The following is a 20,899-nucleotide window of genomic DNA, read 5'->3' as shown; positions in this document are numbered from 1 at the left end:
TTGCCACCCTCTGGACCTCTTGTGGAGGAGGCACACACAGAAGGTCCTCGCATGATGACCACAGGTTGGTTTGTATGTGGAGAGGCTGTCCTTCAGATATTGCAGTCCTGAGCTGCTTTAAGGCTTTTCATAGGTCAAAACCAGCCTTTGCCAACCTGCTGCCCCTCCAGCCATTTTTGGATTACGGTACCCATTTGCCCCAGTCAGCACATCCATGTGCCATGTTACCGAAGGGTGGTGTTGGCCATGCCTCAGCAAGGGCCAACTGGGAGAGATTAGCAGTGTACGGTATCGCCAGCACTCAGGATTGCCTCAATCTGCTTCACCCCTCCTGCGGTTTTGCAGAAGCAAAAAACTGCAGCGCAAGCAGGGCAAATGTTTGCTTACCTTGCACAATCAGCACACGTTGCAGAAGGAAGTTCTGGTGAACATCTGTCTCCCCCTAGCAGCAAAGATGTGCATCTGGAAGCAGACATGGGCTGTATGCATACAGTCAATGAGTTGGCGATTGATAGTGGGTTGGTGCACTTCTCATTGACGTAAACGTACTGGAACTGTTTTAAGAGTATGGGGAGGATGGGAATGATGGGCTGTTGCTCTGGGTCAACAGTGCTCCCTGCCCATCAGGAACAGGGATCCCTTTGAACATGATCTAGCTCCAGATAAATATTTTGGTGTGTGTATCAAATGTATCGAGAGACTGCTAAATCGCACAACAGTTTTCCAATTTTCCACAAATCTACATGGCATATGACCATGTTGATATTTGAGGTTTTATTTTCACCCCTTTTCCAAATGACTTTGAAGATGGAATTCACATTTTTCACAGCTGCTGCAACATGTTCACTGAGTTACCCAGTATGGCACCAAGATCCCTTTTTTGGTTGGTCACCATGAGCTCAAGAAGCAGGTGGTCAAGGGATCATGGCTGCAAGCTTCTACCTGTTGACAGTAGGGGGGGGAAATGTATGTGCACACCTCCATCTGTCAGTTTTGGGGCTTGCAGGGGAATCAAGTATTCATTTTTATCACACTTCCCCCCCCCCCTTGCTATAGGAGCAGGTGGCCATACACCCCACTCGCCCTATTTGCAAATAGCTCAGGTCAAGAACAGGAAATTGTAAGTGTGTGGACACTTGAAAATAGAAACAGATACTTTTAGCAGCAATATCCCAATTTATTGAAACGGACCGATTTTTGCAAGTATGTCTAAATTAATCTCATGACAAAGTAAATATGATCGGCTCCTAGACAGACAAAAGAAAGTGTGAGATCATCTAGTAAATAAGGTCATAGTTACCTGAACTACACTGAGAGAAAATCAGTACAAACACACACTCCTTTCCCAACTGACTTCTGGGTTCTAAAATCTCCCCATATCCCACCCTCAAAATATTAAACATCGGCAATACAAACACAGGTTTATAATAATATATAAAGTCAGTATAATATAGACTATTCCCAGCAAAAAAAATAATCAACAATGTTCAAACACTGCCCTTGTTTGCTTTAGTTACATTTTAGTAGACAGGTTTAAGCATGCTGAAAAATAAATATATATTTATATATATGAAAGCACACCCCCACACATACACACACACACACACACACACACACACACACACACACACACACACACACACACGGCATCCCTTACTATGAAGGAATCCTTTGAAAATAAACAAGGCAGAAATTCAAACCATACGACAGAGAACCTTTAAAAATAAAAACCCAGTTCAGTATGGCTTAAGAGTTGCACATGTCACAGAATGAACTAAATGTAGATTATCTTCAATCAGATTGCTATGCTTCCAGTTGCTGAACTTATTAGAGCTTCTCTCTTTTTACTTTAAAAAAAGGGGGGGGTGACGTCGGAAGCATGAGCATGATTGTGAAGCGCCTTATCTGAAGGTAGCCAAGCTTTTTGGCCAGATATGCCAAATACAGAGAGGGAATCAAAATGTACTAATTTTGGGCACAAGTCAGGGGGATCTCTCCTGTGCTTATTAAGAAGGATGGGAGTCACACTCCTGAATAACTCCCATTTAATTCAGACACACGTATGCAGGAGAGCTTCCTGGTATAAACTCAAAACATATTTTAAAAAAATTCACACTACCTAGCCTGCAGAAATTACACTGCCCATTGAGTCGTACGATCGATTGCCTGAGATGAGAAGAGCCCAATCAACCTTTTTGCTTCTCCTGCTATAGGGGGATGTTCTCCTGCACAAGCCCCTTTGAAATGCAGGGCAGTATTCTACAAGGAAGTTAATCCCTAATTAAAATACGGTACACATGTGTGCAGAACAATTCCATTTCTTCTTTTTTGGTAACACAAAACTCCAATCTTAAAATGAGCAGACCACTGCATGTATGTTTTGTTTCAAAGCTCACTTTCTATAAATGCTAGAAACTTGCTCTTTAAAAAAAAGAAAGAAAGAAACATGGTATCTCGGGATCATGGTTCGTCAGGGGTGGGGGAGAAGAATGCTGCTCCCAGTAGAGGCATATATTTTGCTTGCAAAAGTCCTGAGTTCAATTCCTGGTAATGCTAGCTAAACAGAGCCAAAGGGAAGACTGCTGCCCGTGGTCTTGGAGAGCTGCTGCCAGTCAGAGGAAACAATGCTGGACTCAGTGGACCAATAAGACTGACCACCTCAACATCATGATCAAAGCAGCATGACTCAATTAAAAAAGGTACAAGCAAAATAATAACAGGAAGAAGAAATGATTAGGAGTTCAATATGGTTAAAACTATATATATTTTGCAACACTGCTCAGATTGTACATTGCAGCGTGCTTACCACAGAATTTTAAATGCATATGAAATGCTTAAAATCAATGAAATTGATTTCTAGTACTAGGGTGAAAGATCTCTATAGCTGCTTTACGGCTTCCAAGTCACAAACCTACCAAAGTCTAATGCTGGGGATAGAGCACAGAAAAGTAACTGCAGCCCATCACCTCATCTGAGCCACATCCTCTATAGCTGGCATAGGCAAACTGGCCCTCCAGATGTTTAGAACTACAATTCCCATCATCCCTAGCTAACAGGACCAGTGGTCAGGGATGATGGGAATTGTAGTTCCAAACATCTGGAGGGCCAGAGTTAGCCTATGCCTGCTCTATAGGACAGGCATGGCCAAACGTGGCCTTCCAGATATTTTGGGACAACTCCCATCACCCCTTGCTAACAACACCAGTGGTCAGGGATGATGGGAATTGTCCCAAAACATATGGAGGGCCGGAGTTTGGCCATGCCTGCTATAGGCAGTCTAAGAGACACCACCAGACCTATAGTCCCCTCCAATCAGCTGATACCTTGCAGCCTTGCCAGCATCATCTTCACAGTTTACAGTGGTTGCTAGACCCCAAATGGGCTTGCTGTATTTCCTTGGCAAAACGAAGCACTGATCTAATTCATAGAATCATAGAATTGGAAGGGACTCTGAGGGTCATCTAGTCCAACCCCCTGCAATGCAGGGATCTCAACTAAAGCATCCCCGACAGATTGCCTCCAGGGAAGGAGAGTCCACCACCTTCTGCAGGAGTCTGTTACGCTGGCAAGCAGCTCTTTCCCTCAGAAAGGTCTTGATGTTTAATTACACCTAACCAGCATGACCTTGATCCTGTTCTAGCAGCCTACAGGTGAGTGCAGAAACGTGGTTTGGTGAATCACAAGCCATGTAGGCTTTGTTTAAAGACAAGCACACAGCAGACACCCATTTGAGTAATCAAAATTAAGTGCCTACCTGCTGTCCACTTCCAGATAAAACTCCTTGACTAGCAAAGCGACAGAAGAGGGCACAGACCATCAGGAGTCTTGGTAGACCACAAACTTGACATGAGCCAGCAGTGTGATGCAGCAGCTAAAAAAGCCAATGCAATTCTGGGCTGCATCAATAGGAGTATAGCATCTAGATCAAGGGAAGTAATAGTACCACTGTATTCTGCTCTGGTCAGACCTCACCTGGAGTACTGTGTCCAGTTCTGGGCACCACAGTTCAAGAAGGATACTGACAAGCTGGAACGTGTCCAGAAGAGGGGAACCAAAATGGTCAAAGGCCTGGAAACAATGCCTTATGAGGAACGGCTTAGGGAGCTGGGTATGTTTAGCCTGGAGAAGAGAAGGTTAAGGGGTGATATGATAGCCATGTTCAAATATATGAAAGGATGTCATATAGAGGAGGGAGAAAGGTTGTTTTCTGCTGCTCCAGAGAAGCGGACACGGAGCAATGGATTCAAACTACAAGAAAGAAGATTCCACCTAAACATTGGGAAGAACTTCCTGACAGTAAGAGCTGTTCGGCAGTGGAATTGGCTACCAAGGAGTGTGGTGGAGTCTCCTTCTTTGGAGGTCTTTAAGCAGAGGCTTGACAGGCATATGTCAAGAATGCTTTGATGGTGTTTCCTGCTTGGCAGGGGGTTGGACTGGATGGCCCCTGTGGTCTCTTCCAAGTCTATGATTCTAGGAATGGATCCTAAGCAAAACCGAGTGAAGTGAACCAAACTCATACGAGAACACAAAACTGCTCAAGCTTCTTTAAAATCATGTTTAAAAGAAGTTCCCAAGGTGATCTCAACACACACATAGTGTACTTAAGTAACACAGCATCTGCAATGTTGTCACTGAGAAAGCTGAAACATTCACATTTCATGGGTCTGGTCATTGCTTCCACTTAGTCAAAATAGGAGAGAAATGACACTGATAAAATGCATAAAAGACAAGTGACTCCTATTTAAAGAGAGAAATAAAACCATTTTAAATAAAGCAAGCACTGGGAGAGGAGGAAAATGAATACAAAATCAAGTTTAACCAAGAGGAGGAAAAGGCAACACAGTCAATTCAGGGTGAGTGGTACTTTCGTAACTCCCATGTATTTTAGAGAACCATCTAGGTACGGTATAGATGCACCATCGCTGTAGAAGGACGTGTGGATCCAGAATTGGCCTCCACAGTCACTTACGGACTCGTCGCTTACTTGGCTATGAGTGATCGCCAAAGAAGAAGATGATCCACCATGCATGAAGGCGCTGGTGTTGACTTGCTCCTTTGTCCCTATTCTATCACCACACCACAAATGAACCAATAAAGACAGCAACATGAAACTGGCAGTCTGCACAACCAAAGTTCCCAAGGTAGAGTGGAGAGAAGGAGGGGCCAGGAAGGTTCAAGAGTTAAGTGAAAATTACTCCCCACCACCTCACTTCCATGGAAGGTTTCCTGCACTTTTGGTTTAAGTACTAACAAGCCAAACTGAGTACACAGGGAACCACTTTGCAGATATGGCCAGCAAGGGTTCGTGCGTGCGTGAAATCCAACTTTCAAGTCAAGGTGGGAGGAAAATGGAATGTCTTAAATTCAGGAGTGTGCCCCCCAAACAAAGAAACTTTATTAATGCTAAACACTAGGAGTCCTCAAATCCTGATGTCCTTGGTTCCATACAAGATGATGTCAATAAAAAGGGAGTCAAGAGAGAAACCTTAGAAAGGTGTTTATGAAAGTCCAGTATTAAAACATTTGTCTTCCAGTTGAAATAGAATGAGGCTTTACAACAAGCTCAAATGCAAGAAGAGTCTTGGATTCTAGCTCCCACCCTGCAATCGCCCTTGAGAATATTAAAGTATTTGGTTATTGGTCATGTCTCCCTGGCTAAATACAAACAATTCTGTACCCTTGTTTAGCAGCAGAGCATTTTCCCATAATAAAACTTTCCTTTGAGCTAGTTAAGCACTAAGAACATGGAGTAACTTCAGCAAGACAGCATGCCTAAAATACTCCAGTGAATGTGGTGTTGCGAAATGGTGGGGAGTGACAACGGATGGAGAGGAAGAAAAGAAGTGCATAGAAAAATAAAATGAGTGAATTCCCCTCTCAGTTCTCTTTATTAACCTGAGATTTATCCAAGTAAAGGAAGCTGAAACATGAACACACTGATATGGCCCATTAATAAAGCAAAGCTCTTTAAAGGAAGATGTTCATTAGTGCAAGACCAGATGGAAATTCTTGCATTAAACACTTCAGTGAAGGGTAAATATCTTCAGTGAAAGGCATTTTAATATTGAAAGGTTGTCACCACTGGGGTTTGTCTTCGTTGGATTCAGAAAAGCTGGCTTTGATGTTCTTCCAGAGGAGAAACACACATGGTGGTGGTTGTTTTTTTGTTTGCATGGTGGTAGGGTTTTTTGGGGGGACTATTATTTTTTGCAAGCTCTGTCCTCAGGCTGTGTACAGATGATAGCCCTGCAGAGAATTTGAAGCCATACTGTATAGGCTTAACAATTGCTGTTCAGCTATATATTTTTTTGTTATTCTTTTTTTTAAAAATGTTTTCTATGAATATGTTTGCAGATTTCTGTAGTACTTCAAGCAGTGTATGTTTGAAGGCCAAAACAAGCACTAAGCAGCATGATTGACAACTGCTGCCATAAGGCATGTGACCTTTCTTAGCACCTAGTGTGATAGTGCCCAGGACAAGGAACACTAGTGATCATCTGTGGAACAGTTCTGAAACCAATTGCAACGTGTTTTTTAAATATATATACATTAAATAATATGCTTATACACTCTCTTTACAAGAAAAGGGGAAAATAAAAAACAGGAAGTGGAATCTGCTCCGTCTTTCACAGCAATGGCCTGCTATTCAAGGTTTTATTTGGGAGTTAACTGATGAAAACCAGGCGCTTTTTCATTCTGATCTAGACGGTTCCATGCCCTTCATTGTCTTATATGGAGAAGTAGCTGCAATTGGAAGTAAATGTTAGGCATTGGTAAGATTCTGCCCCTCCAGTGCAGAGAAGACACTTCCATTGCTCTTTAGAAATGATCATCTGTACACAATCTCAGAAGCCTGTTGTCCTTGCTGCACAAAAAAATAACAATAATAGGACCTTTTATATTCAGTTTCCTTCCTATGAAGGCTGCTTCCTGTGGCAGGTTCCAAGCACAACCGGTAGCACCCACATTATTCTGCATAAAAATCTGTTCCAAAGATAAAATATACAGGCCAGTTTACTATTTAAAGGCTGCACCAGAAAAGCAGCAGTAGCCAACCATGAAACATACAACTCGCCAGTTCTTAGGATCATGACCCTAGACCCTTCTCTGTGGGTGCTGCAGGGTACAAGCCTGCAGCCACAACTGGTAGACAAGATGTGGAAGATCTGCTTGGATGCTTAAATACATAGCCACTTTTCCAGATTCAGGGACATAGATGCACCCACGACAAATGGTCTGGCATTGCACTTGCAAGCACAGAAGCAGTAGCCAAAGAAGGAAGAACTCAGGTTATTTGGGGAGTTTGTGCCATTCTCTCGGGGCTGCCAAAAAAACCTGAAAGACTGAGGTGAGCATTGAAAAGGACGATTGCCCTTGTGCAGTTCCTCTACATTTCAAATGAGGAGAACACAGGGTAACTTCTGGGTGCGTTGTGCCACATCTCCCGTTTCCCACTCTGCTGTCTTTACTGGCACCCAGAGTTCTGCCACTGGTGATGGACAATTTACCTTTCCACCTGGCAGAGCAACCCCCGATTCTTCTGAGGGAACTATGCAGTGCCCTTCAGCTCTCTATATTGGACAAACAGGCCAAACCCTGGATAACTGGACATAAATCTGACATCAGGAATCACAAGACAGAGAAACCAGTAGGAGAACACTTCAATCTCCCAGGACATTCTATACAAGATCTCAAAGTAGCTGCCTTATTACAGAAGAATTTCAGAAATAGACTGGAAAGAGAAGTTGCTGAACTGCAACTTATTACCAAGCTTAAAACCATGGAGAGACCTGGTCTGAATAAAGACATTGGATTCTTATCTCATTATACATGACAAAGCTATCTTTAGCTATCTCACCCCTTGCTTTTTCCTGTAAGACCAATTGCAGTCGTTAACAGTCGTCAACAGCTGTCAGTCAGTCAATCACAATTTCCCACCACCCTTCTGAGTAATACCCCTCCCCACCCTCTCTGGTGACTTCTGTTTCAATGTATCTGAAGAAGTGTGCATGCACACAAAAGCTCATACCAATGACAAACTTAGTTGGTCTCTTAAAGGTGCTGCTGGAAGGAATTTTTTTATTTTGTTATGACACGAACGTGTGGCATAGCAGGGATTGGTACACTTGCTGTGAACAATTAATGCGTCCAAGACCTGATAAAAAATACCCCACATGGGTACGTCCTAATAGAGCTTGGCAGAACTTGGCAAAGAAGCTGGTACGCTGAGTATTGCCATATGTCACTGAACAAGCGAAAAAGACAGCCACACCAGAAGAAAAGTGCATTTATAAGACTTGGCCACTAGGGGACACTTTTGCAGCAAATATTCCTGCACCATAGAGCATCACAAATCAAACCTCAGAGGAGGGTGTCTTTATATTACAAATGCCAATGGACAACTGAATCCTTTGCTCAATTGACCTGAGGGCAAGTGTCCCAGTTCTAGTGAAGGCTACAGACTTGATCTCTCTGGCTTACTGAAAGAGTTGTTGCATTATTAAAGGGGAAAGTCCTGAAATGCTCACACTGCTCTGTTTACCATGGGTAAGCTAAAAAAAAGGTAAAGGACCCCTGGACGGTTAAGTCCAGTCAAAGGTGACTATGGGGTTGCAGCGCTCATCTCGCTTTCAGGCCAAGGGAGCCGGCATTTGTCCGCAGACAGCTTTCCAGGTCATGTGGCCAGCATGACTAAACCACTTGTGGTGCAACAGAGCACCATGTTGGAAATCAGAGCGCATGGAAATGCCATTTACCTTCCTGCCGCAGCGGTACCTATTTACCCACTTGCACTGGTGTGCTTTCGAACTGCTAGGTTGGCAGGAGCTAGGACAGAGCAACGGGAGCTCTGATCGTGGGGATTCGAACCACGGACCTTCCAATTGGCAAGCCCAAGAGGCTCAAGGTTTAGACCACAGCACCACCCGCACCCTGGACTTTACCATGGGTAAGCTTGTCACAAATCCCTTGCTGCTGGAAGCAGAGTTGTTTAAAAATGTTTTGGTAATTATTGTAAGAGTCCTCCCTATTTCAAGCTGACAGTAGAGGGACATTTGAGGGTGGAAGCTCCATGGCGCCTGCATACAATCTAGTTGGCTCTCACTGAAAGACAAGGACATGATTCTAAGCATTTCAGGACCATGTGACGGGCAACAGGTAAGAAAGTGGAAACGTTTCAGGGGAAATGTTTGCTGATACAGTATCTGGAGGGAACAAATGAAAAGCTTGTTTGCTTGGGGGGTAAAAAAATCCTCCACACACATTTTTGTACACAAGGACATTAGCAAGGCTACTTGAGCTTTCCCAACACAACCTTCCTCTTCCCTACCCCATCCCAAACAGATTGAGCAGAACAAAAATCCCTAAGAAATCCAAGTGAAATCCTTGTCGGTATCCTCAGAGTTTTCATTCTCCTGTGGAGAGTCAAGGTCATCTTTGTCATCTTCCAAAATCACGTCGTCTTGTGAAATTTCTATGTCATCTTTCCATTTTATGTCATCGTCACCCCCCATGTCTTCATCTCCTTCTGCTTTGAGGTCGTCAGGATCTTCCATATATGGGCCTTCTTCTGTGCCGTACAATTCATCTGGGGAGCCATCTCCTCCGCTGGCATCCAAGTGGCTGGCCATGCCTTGGCCAGAACAATCTGTGCAAATACCATGACGGCGGGAACCATGCTTAATCCCCACGCTGGCTGCAGACATAAACACTCGGTTGCACACTTTACAGACATATTTTTTGTCTTTGCTGTGGACCTTGATAAGGAGAGTAGGGGGAAAAGACAAAGTTAAGGCAGGTAGGTCAGCAAGTAAGAGACTTTATGGTGCAATGGCAGCTAGATCACATTGCAACAAATAGTGAAGTTTTTTATCTTTCTTTTTAAAACAGCTGTCTCTAATTTCTTCATTTTGTTCTAACATGATTTCGTCTGCCAACAATCAGGAATAGATGCAGGAAACCTTGAAAGTAGAAAAGCAGAACATGCCACTGTGTTGCCTCTAAACAAGGCTATGAGTTTCAGAAGCTATATTTTAGTTACCCTTGCACAGATTAGGATGACCTGTCAATGCTCATTTTAACACTGGAAGGTTCATAACAAAAATTCAAAATCGACAATCTCCTGTCTGTGTGCCCCTTTATACTTATCACTCACAGACCCATACTGCCAAAAGTCACTAAAAAGTGGAGGTTTGATTTTATAATCTTGAAGAAGTACGCTATCTATGTTTGTTTTGAGCTAGGATTTAGACTCTATGGTTAAACTAGGGGAGATTGTTTTAATTTAATTGTATTTTGTTTTCAAATGTAATGGTTATTATTTGCCCTGAGCCTTGTAAGGCAATTCAATCTACGGGCCAGAGAGAGAGAGAGAGAGAGAGAGAGAGAGAGAGAGAGAGAGAGAGAGAGAGAGAGAGAGAGAAGGAATGAAAGAAAGAGAGGGAGGGAGGGAGGGAGGGAGAAGGAATGAAAGAGAGAGAGAGAGGGAGAAGGAATGAAAGAAAGAGAGGAAGAGTAGCTGGATGAAGCTCTGGGGCTACTGAGTGGCATATGACTAACTTCACCCCAAAGGATGCAAATCAAGGGGCATCTCAGGGAGCAACCAGTCCCACGACCAGATGGCTGGGCACTCATCCGAATGGACAAGCATTCACGGAAGGAAGGAGAAGACAGTGGGGTTTTGGGTACTATGGCAACAGATATCAGAAGCCCCTTCAATATTGCTGCTTCAGCAGTGCAGGCTAGCTGCCCATCTTGTCTATAAATGCTGCCATTTGGCAAACTAAGGTGCAGCACTGGCACCTACCTGCCTTAGGCAGACAGTGGTGTATCAGCTGACTATATAACAAACTTTCCCCTCAAAGGGGAAAAGAAAGTCCTATCAGGGGGCAGCTGGGAGAAAGACATGTTGTCTGCAGAAAGTACGGCCTGATGTACATTTTGGACACTACACAGAAGGAAGCAGGTACGGTATTTCCCCTTCACAACCAAAAGCTTAGTTACTCAAGTACATGGCTTCTATCTTTCAATTCTCCTACCAAAAGGTGTAAAAAATGTTTAAAGACCAGCTCTACAAAAGAGACATTTGGTCTGTATTTCTTATAATAAGAGAACTCAAATTTCACCTGGACTTCAGACAGCAAATTATGGAACTACTAACTTGACCGGAGCCCATATTGGCCAATGCCTTTCTAGAAGGTGGGGAAATCTGCTGAATGTTAAGGTGGCATTAGTGCAGCTGAGGATAATAGTACAATATCTTGTACCCAAATAATAGAAGTGGGCGTGTGAGTGTGTTAACTTCTAGTCCTAACACAGGAGATGTGCAGTTCAGCTGTGGGAGGGGCAGGAGCGCACAGCATTGAACTAAATTAAGAGCAAGAATAAGGTCCACACAGAAATATATGAAGTCGCCTTCTTGTTTTTTAGGGTATGTGGACGCTCCAGAGCATGCAGCCTCTTAAAATGCATTTTGATTGCCAGCTGATCAATACGTAGCTTGACAATGATGTTTCTTTACATCCTTACAGACTTTTAACAAACATCACTGTCATCTGTCATGACAATTTGTTGGGCCCAACAGCCCATAAGAAAAAGCAGGACAACATATACATACACCTCCCTTCAAGACACCTCATAGTGAGAAAATCCATCATGCATTTGGTTCAAGGGTTAACAAGCACAACAGCAACGCAACGAGAAAGATCTGGCTTACACAGGGGTCCCCAAACTACGGCCCCCGGGCCGGATGTGGCCCAATTGGCCTCCCAATCCGGCCCGCTACGACCCCCGCCGCCCGCTGCCCGCTCTTACGGCGCACGGCGCGGCGGCGATCTTCAAAATCGGCAAACAATCGCCAAAAATCCTTTGTGCGCATGCGTATGGGCCTCTCCCGACCCAGAAGAGGTCATTTCCGATGCACTTTTGGGGCGGGGGAGGCCCATATGCATGCGCACAAGTGATTTTCAGCAATTTTTTTCCGACTGTGTGCGTGTGCGCACGGGCACGCACTCCCCTGCCCTCCGGCCCGCTGCGCACGCACTCCCCTGCCCTCTGGCCCGACGCGCGGTCGGCGTGGCGGGCACCGGCCCGAAGCCCGGTAAGTCTGGGGACCCCTGGGCTTACATTTCATATGGACAGCGTCCAAACACAGAATTGTTATAAGAGACCCAGTGTCAACTGACCCATTCCATCTCCCTGATTTAAAACATGTCTTCTTCCTTAGAACCATATGGGCTCCCCAAGCAGCTGATTCTTTCTTTCCATGCAATGACCACAAAATGGGAGGAACAAAGCCTTGAAAGTTCACTTTCACTTTCTCTCCCTTTCACAGACAGACAAAGGAACATGTGCACGTAAAACACCAGAGTTTCATTTTCTCAATCACAAACCACGCCTGCGTTTTCCAGCTGCCTCCTGCCCTTCGGAGCAACTCCAAAGGCTCCAAACTTACCAAGGTATGCCGTTTCATGTGCTCCCGGCGGGTGAATTTCTTCCCACAAATTTCACAAGGGTAGGGTCGTTCTCCAGTGTGGGATCGCATATGCCTCTTCAGGATGCACTGGTGCATGGCTGAGAAACTGCAGTAGGGGCATTTGAACTTCTTTCTGATCACCGTGAATTCGTTTACTGGAAGAGAAACACAACACAGTGCAGGTTACAACTCTAGCACAGTCCTGTTCTTCAGCAGACACACAACTAACTGCTTATCCAACAGACCAATAGAAAAGCTCTGTTCTAATGGGAATCAAGGGCACCAAGGGCAAAGCTTCAGAAACTTCTTTTGTAGCAGGGTTTTTGGTATACTTGCTGTAATTTTATAGATTTACACACCACTCCCATATTTAAGGCCCATATTTATAGGACCATTCCCATCATTAACTAGAATTCCATTTATTTATTAATTTATAAGATTTCTTACCCACCCTTCACCATAATGTCCCATGGTAGGTTACAACAATAAAATATACAATTATAAGGACAGATACAACTATTACAATGATGAATCACAGAAAAACTGCTTCACATAATAAATAATAAAACAACAACAACAACAACAACAACAACAATACCCCACTCATCTGGCTGGGCTTCCCCAGTCACTCTGGGCGGCTTCCAACCAAATATTAAAAACAATACAGCATCAAACATTAAAAACTTCCCTAAACAGAGCAGCTTTCAGTTGTCTTTTAAAAGTAACAGAGCAGGAAGTATGCACTGGGCATCTTAATGGTTGTTCCTTTTGTTGTATACCACTGAAGTGTTCTTATAGAGACGTAACCCTTTATAGACTAAGTTAAGGTTCATTGTCTTTCCTCATGGAAAGTTGGCCAACTCTTATAAAGACAAGCTGTGCTCTTCTGTTTAATGGGTGTGTATTTCGTGGGTACAGGAAGGCTCTCACAAATATAGTACTCAGAGAATCATAGAAAGGAAGAGTTGGAAGCGACCCCAAGGGTGATCTAGTCCAACCCCCTGCAATACAGGAATTCTGCCCACAACCATCCTTGGGCAGCATTAGAAACTGAGATATAAAAGCTAGGAGCTAAATGGCACATTAAACCTAGGTTATGGGAACAACAATTGAATGTCTAGGTGCGCTTTTTATAACAAAAGTACAAAGCTGAAAATGAATGAACTGCAGCTAAAATATTATGCTCATTTTTCACATGGTATAGTCCTTCCCCTGCCTACTTCCCTAATATTCTTAAAAGGGTATCTTTTCTAGTCTTCAGAGAGTAGCTGGAAGTAGGGAGGCAGAAAAAGGTCCTCCTTTCTTTCTACTCTGCAGTTTTAATCTGAAATCTTAGGCACAGTACTGTGCCCAGAGCTCAGAAACTGCTTGCACTAATGAAATTTCCGGTCGCAAAATGCGCCTAGAATAATGGAGGTTTCGAACACTGTCCCTGGGTGGGCTCCAACCACCAACCTTCTTGGTTAACAGCCAGATGCATTGACCCATTGCGCCACAGAGATTCATCTCAATCAATCTGCACAGTTTCACAACACAATATTTTGGGAACCCCAATAAGCTTCCAAGATTTACCAGGGAAAAGACTGTTGGCTTGAAATGACACTAATTCAAAGAGAGGGCATACTGTTTTTAAAAATATGAATAACTGCCAGTGGGAGCAGATGAATTCCCCCCCCGGGGGGGGGGGAACCACCCGAATCAATCTTTACCTACATTACTGATATTCCCCTGTAACATACAACCACAGAAAAATACTGGGTGTGTTCTAGCCTAGGTTGCACTCTCAGTGCATGCTAGGCTATAGTGAAGCCCAGAAGGCCTGGCCAGTTCCAAGCATGAAGTAAGCATATACCCAATATTATTTTGCTGTGGTGTGTACTGTGGCGTGCTCTGGTCCATGGGGTCACGAAGAGTCGGACACGACTAAACGACAAAACAACAACAACAAGTACTACCGTAACACCCGGTAGCAGGAATAAGCAAACAAATTTCAACAGCAGATGCTTCCTATTAGGACAGGATAGTCTCAAGATCTGAAATTCTGTACAAGCAAATGTATTGATTTAAGCTGCAACAGCTTCGTACTGGTTAGAGACCCATACAGCTATCACCGTGTCAGTGCAGAAACAAGAAGTAGCTTCATCAGAAAGGTTTTTCTGGCGGGACTGTCGGATACTTTGCTGTAGCTGAAGATTGTCAGTACTATATCTCCAAGGTCTGATGAAACACCAAGAAAAAGAAGTAGCTATTTGCTAAAGCACATCCTCTATTACTTGTCCTTTGTGCAGGTGTCTGGTGTTCAGGCAGAGCTCGCCTTAGCAACAATGACCTGATGCTTGGAATCAGGCCAGAAACAACTTGCTGTGAGCCAGTGAACCGCAAATGCAACACACCAACGACTGCATGCAGGACCTCATTTTACAATCCTGGACTAGCCCCAAAGTGAAATAGCGCTTGTGGGGTAACATCGCTATTAACCTTTCGAATGCAGAATCACGCGTTGACCAAAAAACAACAAAAGGGTACCACACTTATCTAATAGCAGCCACCTATAAATCATTTTCACTGCTGCAAACGGAGAAAGCATATCAGCAATAGCAAACAATATATTATGTTAAATTATTTTTCTATATACAATATAGCTCACAATCCCAATTAAATATTGGGACTGTAGTACCTCCCTTTGTGACTTTTGGAATATTTTGGATGAAAAATTAACATAATTTTTTGGACTATCAGTAGTGCTTCTCCTTGTTGTCCTGCTTTTAGAGGAGATGAGCACTCAGATACACTCTAGGGAAACCGCAGTAATGAGAGCCTCGGGGTCTAATTTGCCAACAGACTCTACAGAGCAGCTGGGTAAATGCTTCCCCGTCCAAATAAGGTTGGAAGTGGAATAGGCACTAACTAAACAGGTGAAAACAGCAGCTTGGATCTCTATTTAAATTAACAACTTCCAGAGGGATAGCCATGTAAGTCTGCAACAGCAAAAACAACAAAGTCCTTAAAGACTAATTTTTTTTTATGGCTTAATGCCATAATAAATTTATTAGTCTTGAAGATATCACAATATTCTTTTTATCTAAATATTCACTCTCTTTTGTACTGCTTTATCTTAAAATATCATATATTAAATCTTGATGGTAAACCTTGATTAAACCCAGATGGCCTTCTCCAGAATAGCACCCCTGCAGTGGAACATGCTCCCCTCTAGAGGTTTAGTTGGAACCAATATTATCCAGCTCTAGGCACCAGCTGAAGACTTGTCTTTTCATCAGGCTTTTTAAGGTAGTGGGACACTTAAAATTCAGGAAAGTGAAAGGCTGATTTTATTCTATTATTTGTGTTACTTATGATTTTGTTCTTAACATTTATTACTTTATGAAAGTATTGTTTTAACCTGGTCACAGGACAAAGAGCAGTGTAAGGTGTTGTTTTTTTTACAAAATAAATAAATAAATTTCACGAAACCAATTTTGCTAGTACCAAATATTTGGGCTCTAATGGTCAAGTTTGGGAGTCTGCAGGAAAAATCAAGGTGGCAAATAAAATAAAATAAAAATAAATTATTTATATCCCGCCCATCTGGCTGAGTTTCCCCAGCCACTCTGGGCGGCTCCCAATCGAGTGTTAAAAACAATACAGCATTAAATATTAAAAACTTCCCTAAACAGGGCTGCCTTCAGATGTCTTTTAAAAATAGGATAGCTGCTTATTTCCTTGACATCTGATGGGAGGGTGTTCCACAGGGCGGGCCCCACTACCAATAAGGCCCTCTTTCTGGTTCCCTGTAACCTCACTTCTCGGAATGAGGGAACTGCCAGAAGGCCCTTGACGCTGGATCTCAGTGTCCAGGAAGAATGATGGGGGTGGAGACGCTCCTTCAGGTATACAGGACCGAGGCCGTTTAGGGCTTTCAAGGTCAGCACCAACACTTTGAATTGTGCTTGGAAACATACTGGGAGCCAATGCAGATCTCTCAGGACCGGTGTTATATGGTCCCAGCGGTCACTCCCAGTGACCAGTCTAGCTGCCGCATTCTGGATTACTGTAATTGCAGTTTCCTGGTCACCTTCAAAGATAGCCCCACATAGAGCGCATTGCAGTAGTCCAAGCGGGAGATAACTAGAGCATGCACCACTCTGGCAAGACAGTCCGTGGGCAGGTAGGGTCTCAGCCTGTGTACCAGATGGAGCTGGTAGACAGCCGCCCTGGACACAGAATTAACCTGCACCTCCATGGACAGTTGTGAGTCCAAAATGATTCCCAGGCTGCGCACCTGGTCCTTCAGGGGCACAGTTACCCCATTCAGGACCAGGGAGTCCCCCACACCTGCCCGCCTCCTGTCCCCCAAAAACAGTACTTCTGTCTTGTCAGGATTCAACCCCAATCTGTTAGCCGCCATCCATCCTCCAACCGCCTCCAGGCACTCACACAGGGAATTCACCACCTTCACTGGTTCTAATTTAAAAGAGAGGTAGAGCTGGGTATCATCCGCATACTGATGAACACCGAGCCCAAACCCCCTGATGATCTCTCCCAGTGGCTTCATATAGATATTAAAAAGCATGGGGGAGAGGATGGAACCCTGAGCCTCCCCACAAGTGGGAGCCCAGGGCTCTGAACACTCATCCCCCAACACCACTTTCTGGACACGGCCCATAGAATGATTACACTACAGATAATGGGAGGGAAAATGCATTTTACACAGAAGAAACAAACAATATTGTGATCAATATGCAGACTGTATGCTTTCTGCTGATTCCCTTTTATAAAAAGGAATCCCAATTAAAGACTTATACAAAGAATGTAAATTTGCATATACTGTACAATTGCAAATAGTCCACCTTACAAGAGGTGGGAGTTTCTTGGCAAAAGAAGGGAGGCGAGAGAGAATGAAGATAAAAGGTACGGATGAGCAGTTGCAACAGGGGAACAAGAGAACAGTCACCATGGGAGAGTCTCAGGGCTGCTACACACAATACACACCGAATGGCATACAGAGATCATCTTCAAGCGGAATGCCTTCATGATTGGCACATATACCTACTTCAAATACTAATGTTCATGTTTTCTTATCTTGTGCTCCCAATAGTTTCATTCTATTCAAATAATGTGTGAACAGAGGTGCCATGTGTCAGGAAGGTGATGTGGTTACTGTTCATGCCAACTCTGTAGGCTACAAGGAAGTTCATTAGCATCAAACATGGACCTGAGAGATGTGAGTTCACAGGGAGCAACACATTTAATGTCAAATTTTGCCCTAAACCAACCATTTGCTAATTCTCAAATTAAGTGAGTCACCACAAGCTTCAGATGGAAAAAAGTGAAACTAAACTAGGTAGAAACTAAAGAGTCATGATTTAAAAAAGAGAGAGAGAAAGAGAGAGCAGAACTGACGCTTTTAGCACCTTGGCTGTTAAATCTCAAGTAAATTGAATAAAATAATACTGAATGATCATACACTTCCTTTCAGAGGTTTGCTTGGTTTTTCTTAATTTATATACACTTGAGATCCACTATATTGCAGCCTAGTTGAGTAAATCAGTTTTTGCAACAGCAGCCCATTCACACAACAGAGGGAGAATAAAGTTAAGATTGTATTCTTTCATCAAGCAGTACTGCAAGCACAATTTGAAAGAGATGTACGATATTATCACACCTAAACGCCCGTTATCAGTCAAAATAAATACTTTAAGGATTCATAATTCTATACCAAAGTTTAAGAGTTAATCTAACTGTGCGTTCTAATTCTTAGCCTGCTCTTATTTAATGTTTAAGAGATTCATCTCGCTACACCCAATACAACCTGTCTTCTTAATATCCAAACACCACTGAAATAATTCACTCTTATAAGGTAGATCAGCAAACGGGATCAAGTTATAGTGATAGCCCCTCTCCAGTTGCCCCTCTTCACTAGCAGTGGACTAGACAAAATAAATGGCTTGTATTAGATAGGTTCATAATAAACCAGTTACTAAAGTCTAAACAAAATGAGCAAACTATAAGCCATTCAAGTAAAGGTCACCGAGGGTTACCTACAGCCTGCACTTCAACCTCACTGCTATTTTTAAAACTATTCAGACACAGACACAGAACAAACAACTTTACAAAGAAAGTGACAGTCATGTAATTGGTTAATTTCTCAAAGCTTCATTAAGACAACCGAGAGCAGAAGGTAGTATAACAGAGCTATGGCTGTTAAGACTGTGGATATCTCATCCGATTATAATCTCTATTAGTAGGATTTTCAGGTTTTCGTAGTCTTTCAAAAAACTTGAGTGAGTGAGTGAACACACCATGTACAAGTGAATCATTCTAATGGCTACTGAAATCATACCATCTTCAATAACTCTCAAAGCTACTGTTTATATATTTGTTTTATTTATTAAATTTGCATACTGTCCTTCATTCAAAGATCTCAGGGTGGTTCACAGCATAAAAATAAAATAAAAACACAAAATACTTAATAAAAACAAGAACACAATAACCACCTTGTTTCCACAACACATTTAAAAGGACACAATGTTAATTGGGAAAAGGCCTGGTTGAAGAGGAACATTTTTGCCTGGCACCTAAAGATGTACAGTGAAGGCGCTAGGCAAGCCTCCTTGGGGAGGGCATTCCACTGCAGAAAAGGCCCATTCTCGTGTTGCCACCCTCCGGATTTCTCGTGGAGGCACATGACGAAGGGCCTCAGGTGGTGGGTGATCTCGGGGTCTGGGTCAGTTCATATGAGTAGAGGCGGTCCTTGAGCTATTGAGGTCCTGAGATGTTTAAGGCTTTATAGGTCAAATTCAGCACTTTGAATTGGGCCTAGAAACTAATTGGCAGCCAGTGCAGTTGGGCCAGGGTCAGTATAATATGCTCAAACTGTCTTGCTCCATTGAGCAACCTGGCCGCTGAATTCTGCAACAGCTGAAGTTTCTGAACCTTCTTCAGAGGCAGCCCTACGTATAATGCATTGCAGTAATCTAACCTAGAGGTCACCAGTGTATAGACGACAGAAGTTAGACTATCCCTGTCCAGATAGGGGCACAGCTGGGCCACCAGCCGAGCTGATGGAAAGCACTCCATGCCACCAAGGCCACCTGAGCCTCAAGCAACAGCAAAAGATCCAGGAGCAATCCCCAAGCAATGTACCCACTCCTTCAGATGGAGTGTTACCCCATCAACAGCAAACAAGCTCCCACCCATCTGGTCTAGGGAACCACCCACTAACAGTGCCTAGTCTTATATGAACTGAGCTTCAGTTTGTTGGCTCTCATCCAGTTCATTACTGAAGCAAGACAATGGTCCAACACATCCACTGCCTCACCTGCAGATGTAAAGGAGAATTAGAGTTGTGTGTTATCAGCATATTGCTGACAACGGTTTAACATCTACGGTTTCCTGTAGATGTTAAACACCAAAGGGGATAACATTGAACCCTGAGGAACTCCACACTGAAGGCTCTAGGGGCCAAAGACCACTTGCCAAGCATCACCCTCTGGAAACGATCATCCAAGTAGGGCAAAGCAGTATCACCTACCCCTAACTGGGACAGCTGCTCCAGAAGGATAGCATAGTCCAGGCATCCCCAAACTGCGGCCCTCCAGATGTTTTGGCCTACAACTCCCATGATCCCTAGCTAGCAGGACCAGTGGTCAGGCATGATGGGAATTGTAGTCCAAAACATCTGGAGGGCCGAAGTTTGTGGATGCCTGGCATAGTCAGTGGTATCAAAAGCTGTTGAAAGATTAAGGAGAATAGCGACACATTTCCCATTTCTCTTCTAACTGAGGGCAACCAAGGCAGTTTCTGTGCTGAAACTGGGCCAAAATTCTGATTGAAATAGAATCTGTGTATGTGTACCCTACATTTCTAAAGCTGGAGCTGTTTTTTTAAAAGTTAACTATCCTAGGATATAATTCTTGTTGGAACTATGAAGATAGTGCTTGCTTTTAATTCTGCTCATAGCCTCCATATACCATAGAAATGAGCTTGGTCAAAAAGCTTTCTCCCTTGGCTGGTTTAATGTTGCAGAGCAGGTACTGTATAGGGAACCTGTGGATCTTTATATTTTGCTGGATTACAACTCCCATCATCCCTAACCACTGGCCTTGTGGGCTGAGACTGATAGGAGTTGAAGGCCAACAACTCCTGGAGAGAACCATGCTGGACATCCATGCTAAGCTAGACATGGTGAAAATGTATCACAAGTCAGATGCACCAACCATCACCTATTTATTTATTTATTTATTTACTTACTTACTTTATTTGCATGTCTGTGAGATGGCTCACAGAAAATAGAAATACACAAGACATTACATTTCATGGGAAGTTAATCTTGCCATTGGGAGCAGCTTGCATGCAGTTGCATTTCAAGTGGGCATTATTAGACATGGTTGTTGTCGTTGTTTAGTCGTTTAGTCGTGTCCGACTCTT

General features: G+C 43.4%; 1 protein-coding gene across 1 annotated transcript in view; it reads right to left on the bottom strand.

The window, feature by feature from the left end:
• Positions 1 to 1,156: 1,156 nt before the first annotated feature.
• ZBTB46 (zinc finger and BTB domain containing 46) overlaps positions 1,157 to 20,899 on the bottom strand; it is a 65,606-nt gene continuing 45,863 nt past the window's right edge. Inside the window, exons 4-5 of the mRNA XM_035122830.2 lie at positions 12,452 to 12,627; positions 1,157 to 9,755 (exon numbers count right to left, since the gene is read on the bottom strand). Coding sequence (XP_034978721.1) covers positions 9,363 to 9,755; positions 12,452 to 12,627 — 569 coding nt within the window. The 3' untranslated portion in view covers positions 1,157 to 9,362. The remainder of the gene's footprint in view (positions 9,756 to 12,451; positions 12,628 to 20,899) is intronic.

The sequence above is a fragment of the Zootoca vivipara genome, chromosome 7 (assembly GCF_963506605.1).
Source record: "Zootoca vivipara chromosome 7, rZooViv1.1, whole genome shotgun sequence".
Classification (NCBI taxonomy): domain Eukaryota; kingdom Metazoa; phylum Chordata; class Lepidosauria; order Squamata; family Lacertidae; genus Zootoca; species Zootoca vivipara.
Note: the sequence above shows the minus strand (reverse complement) of the source record. Positions and strands in the feature narration are given on the sequence as shown.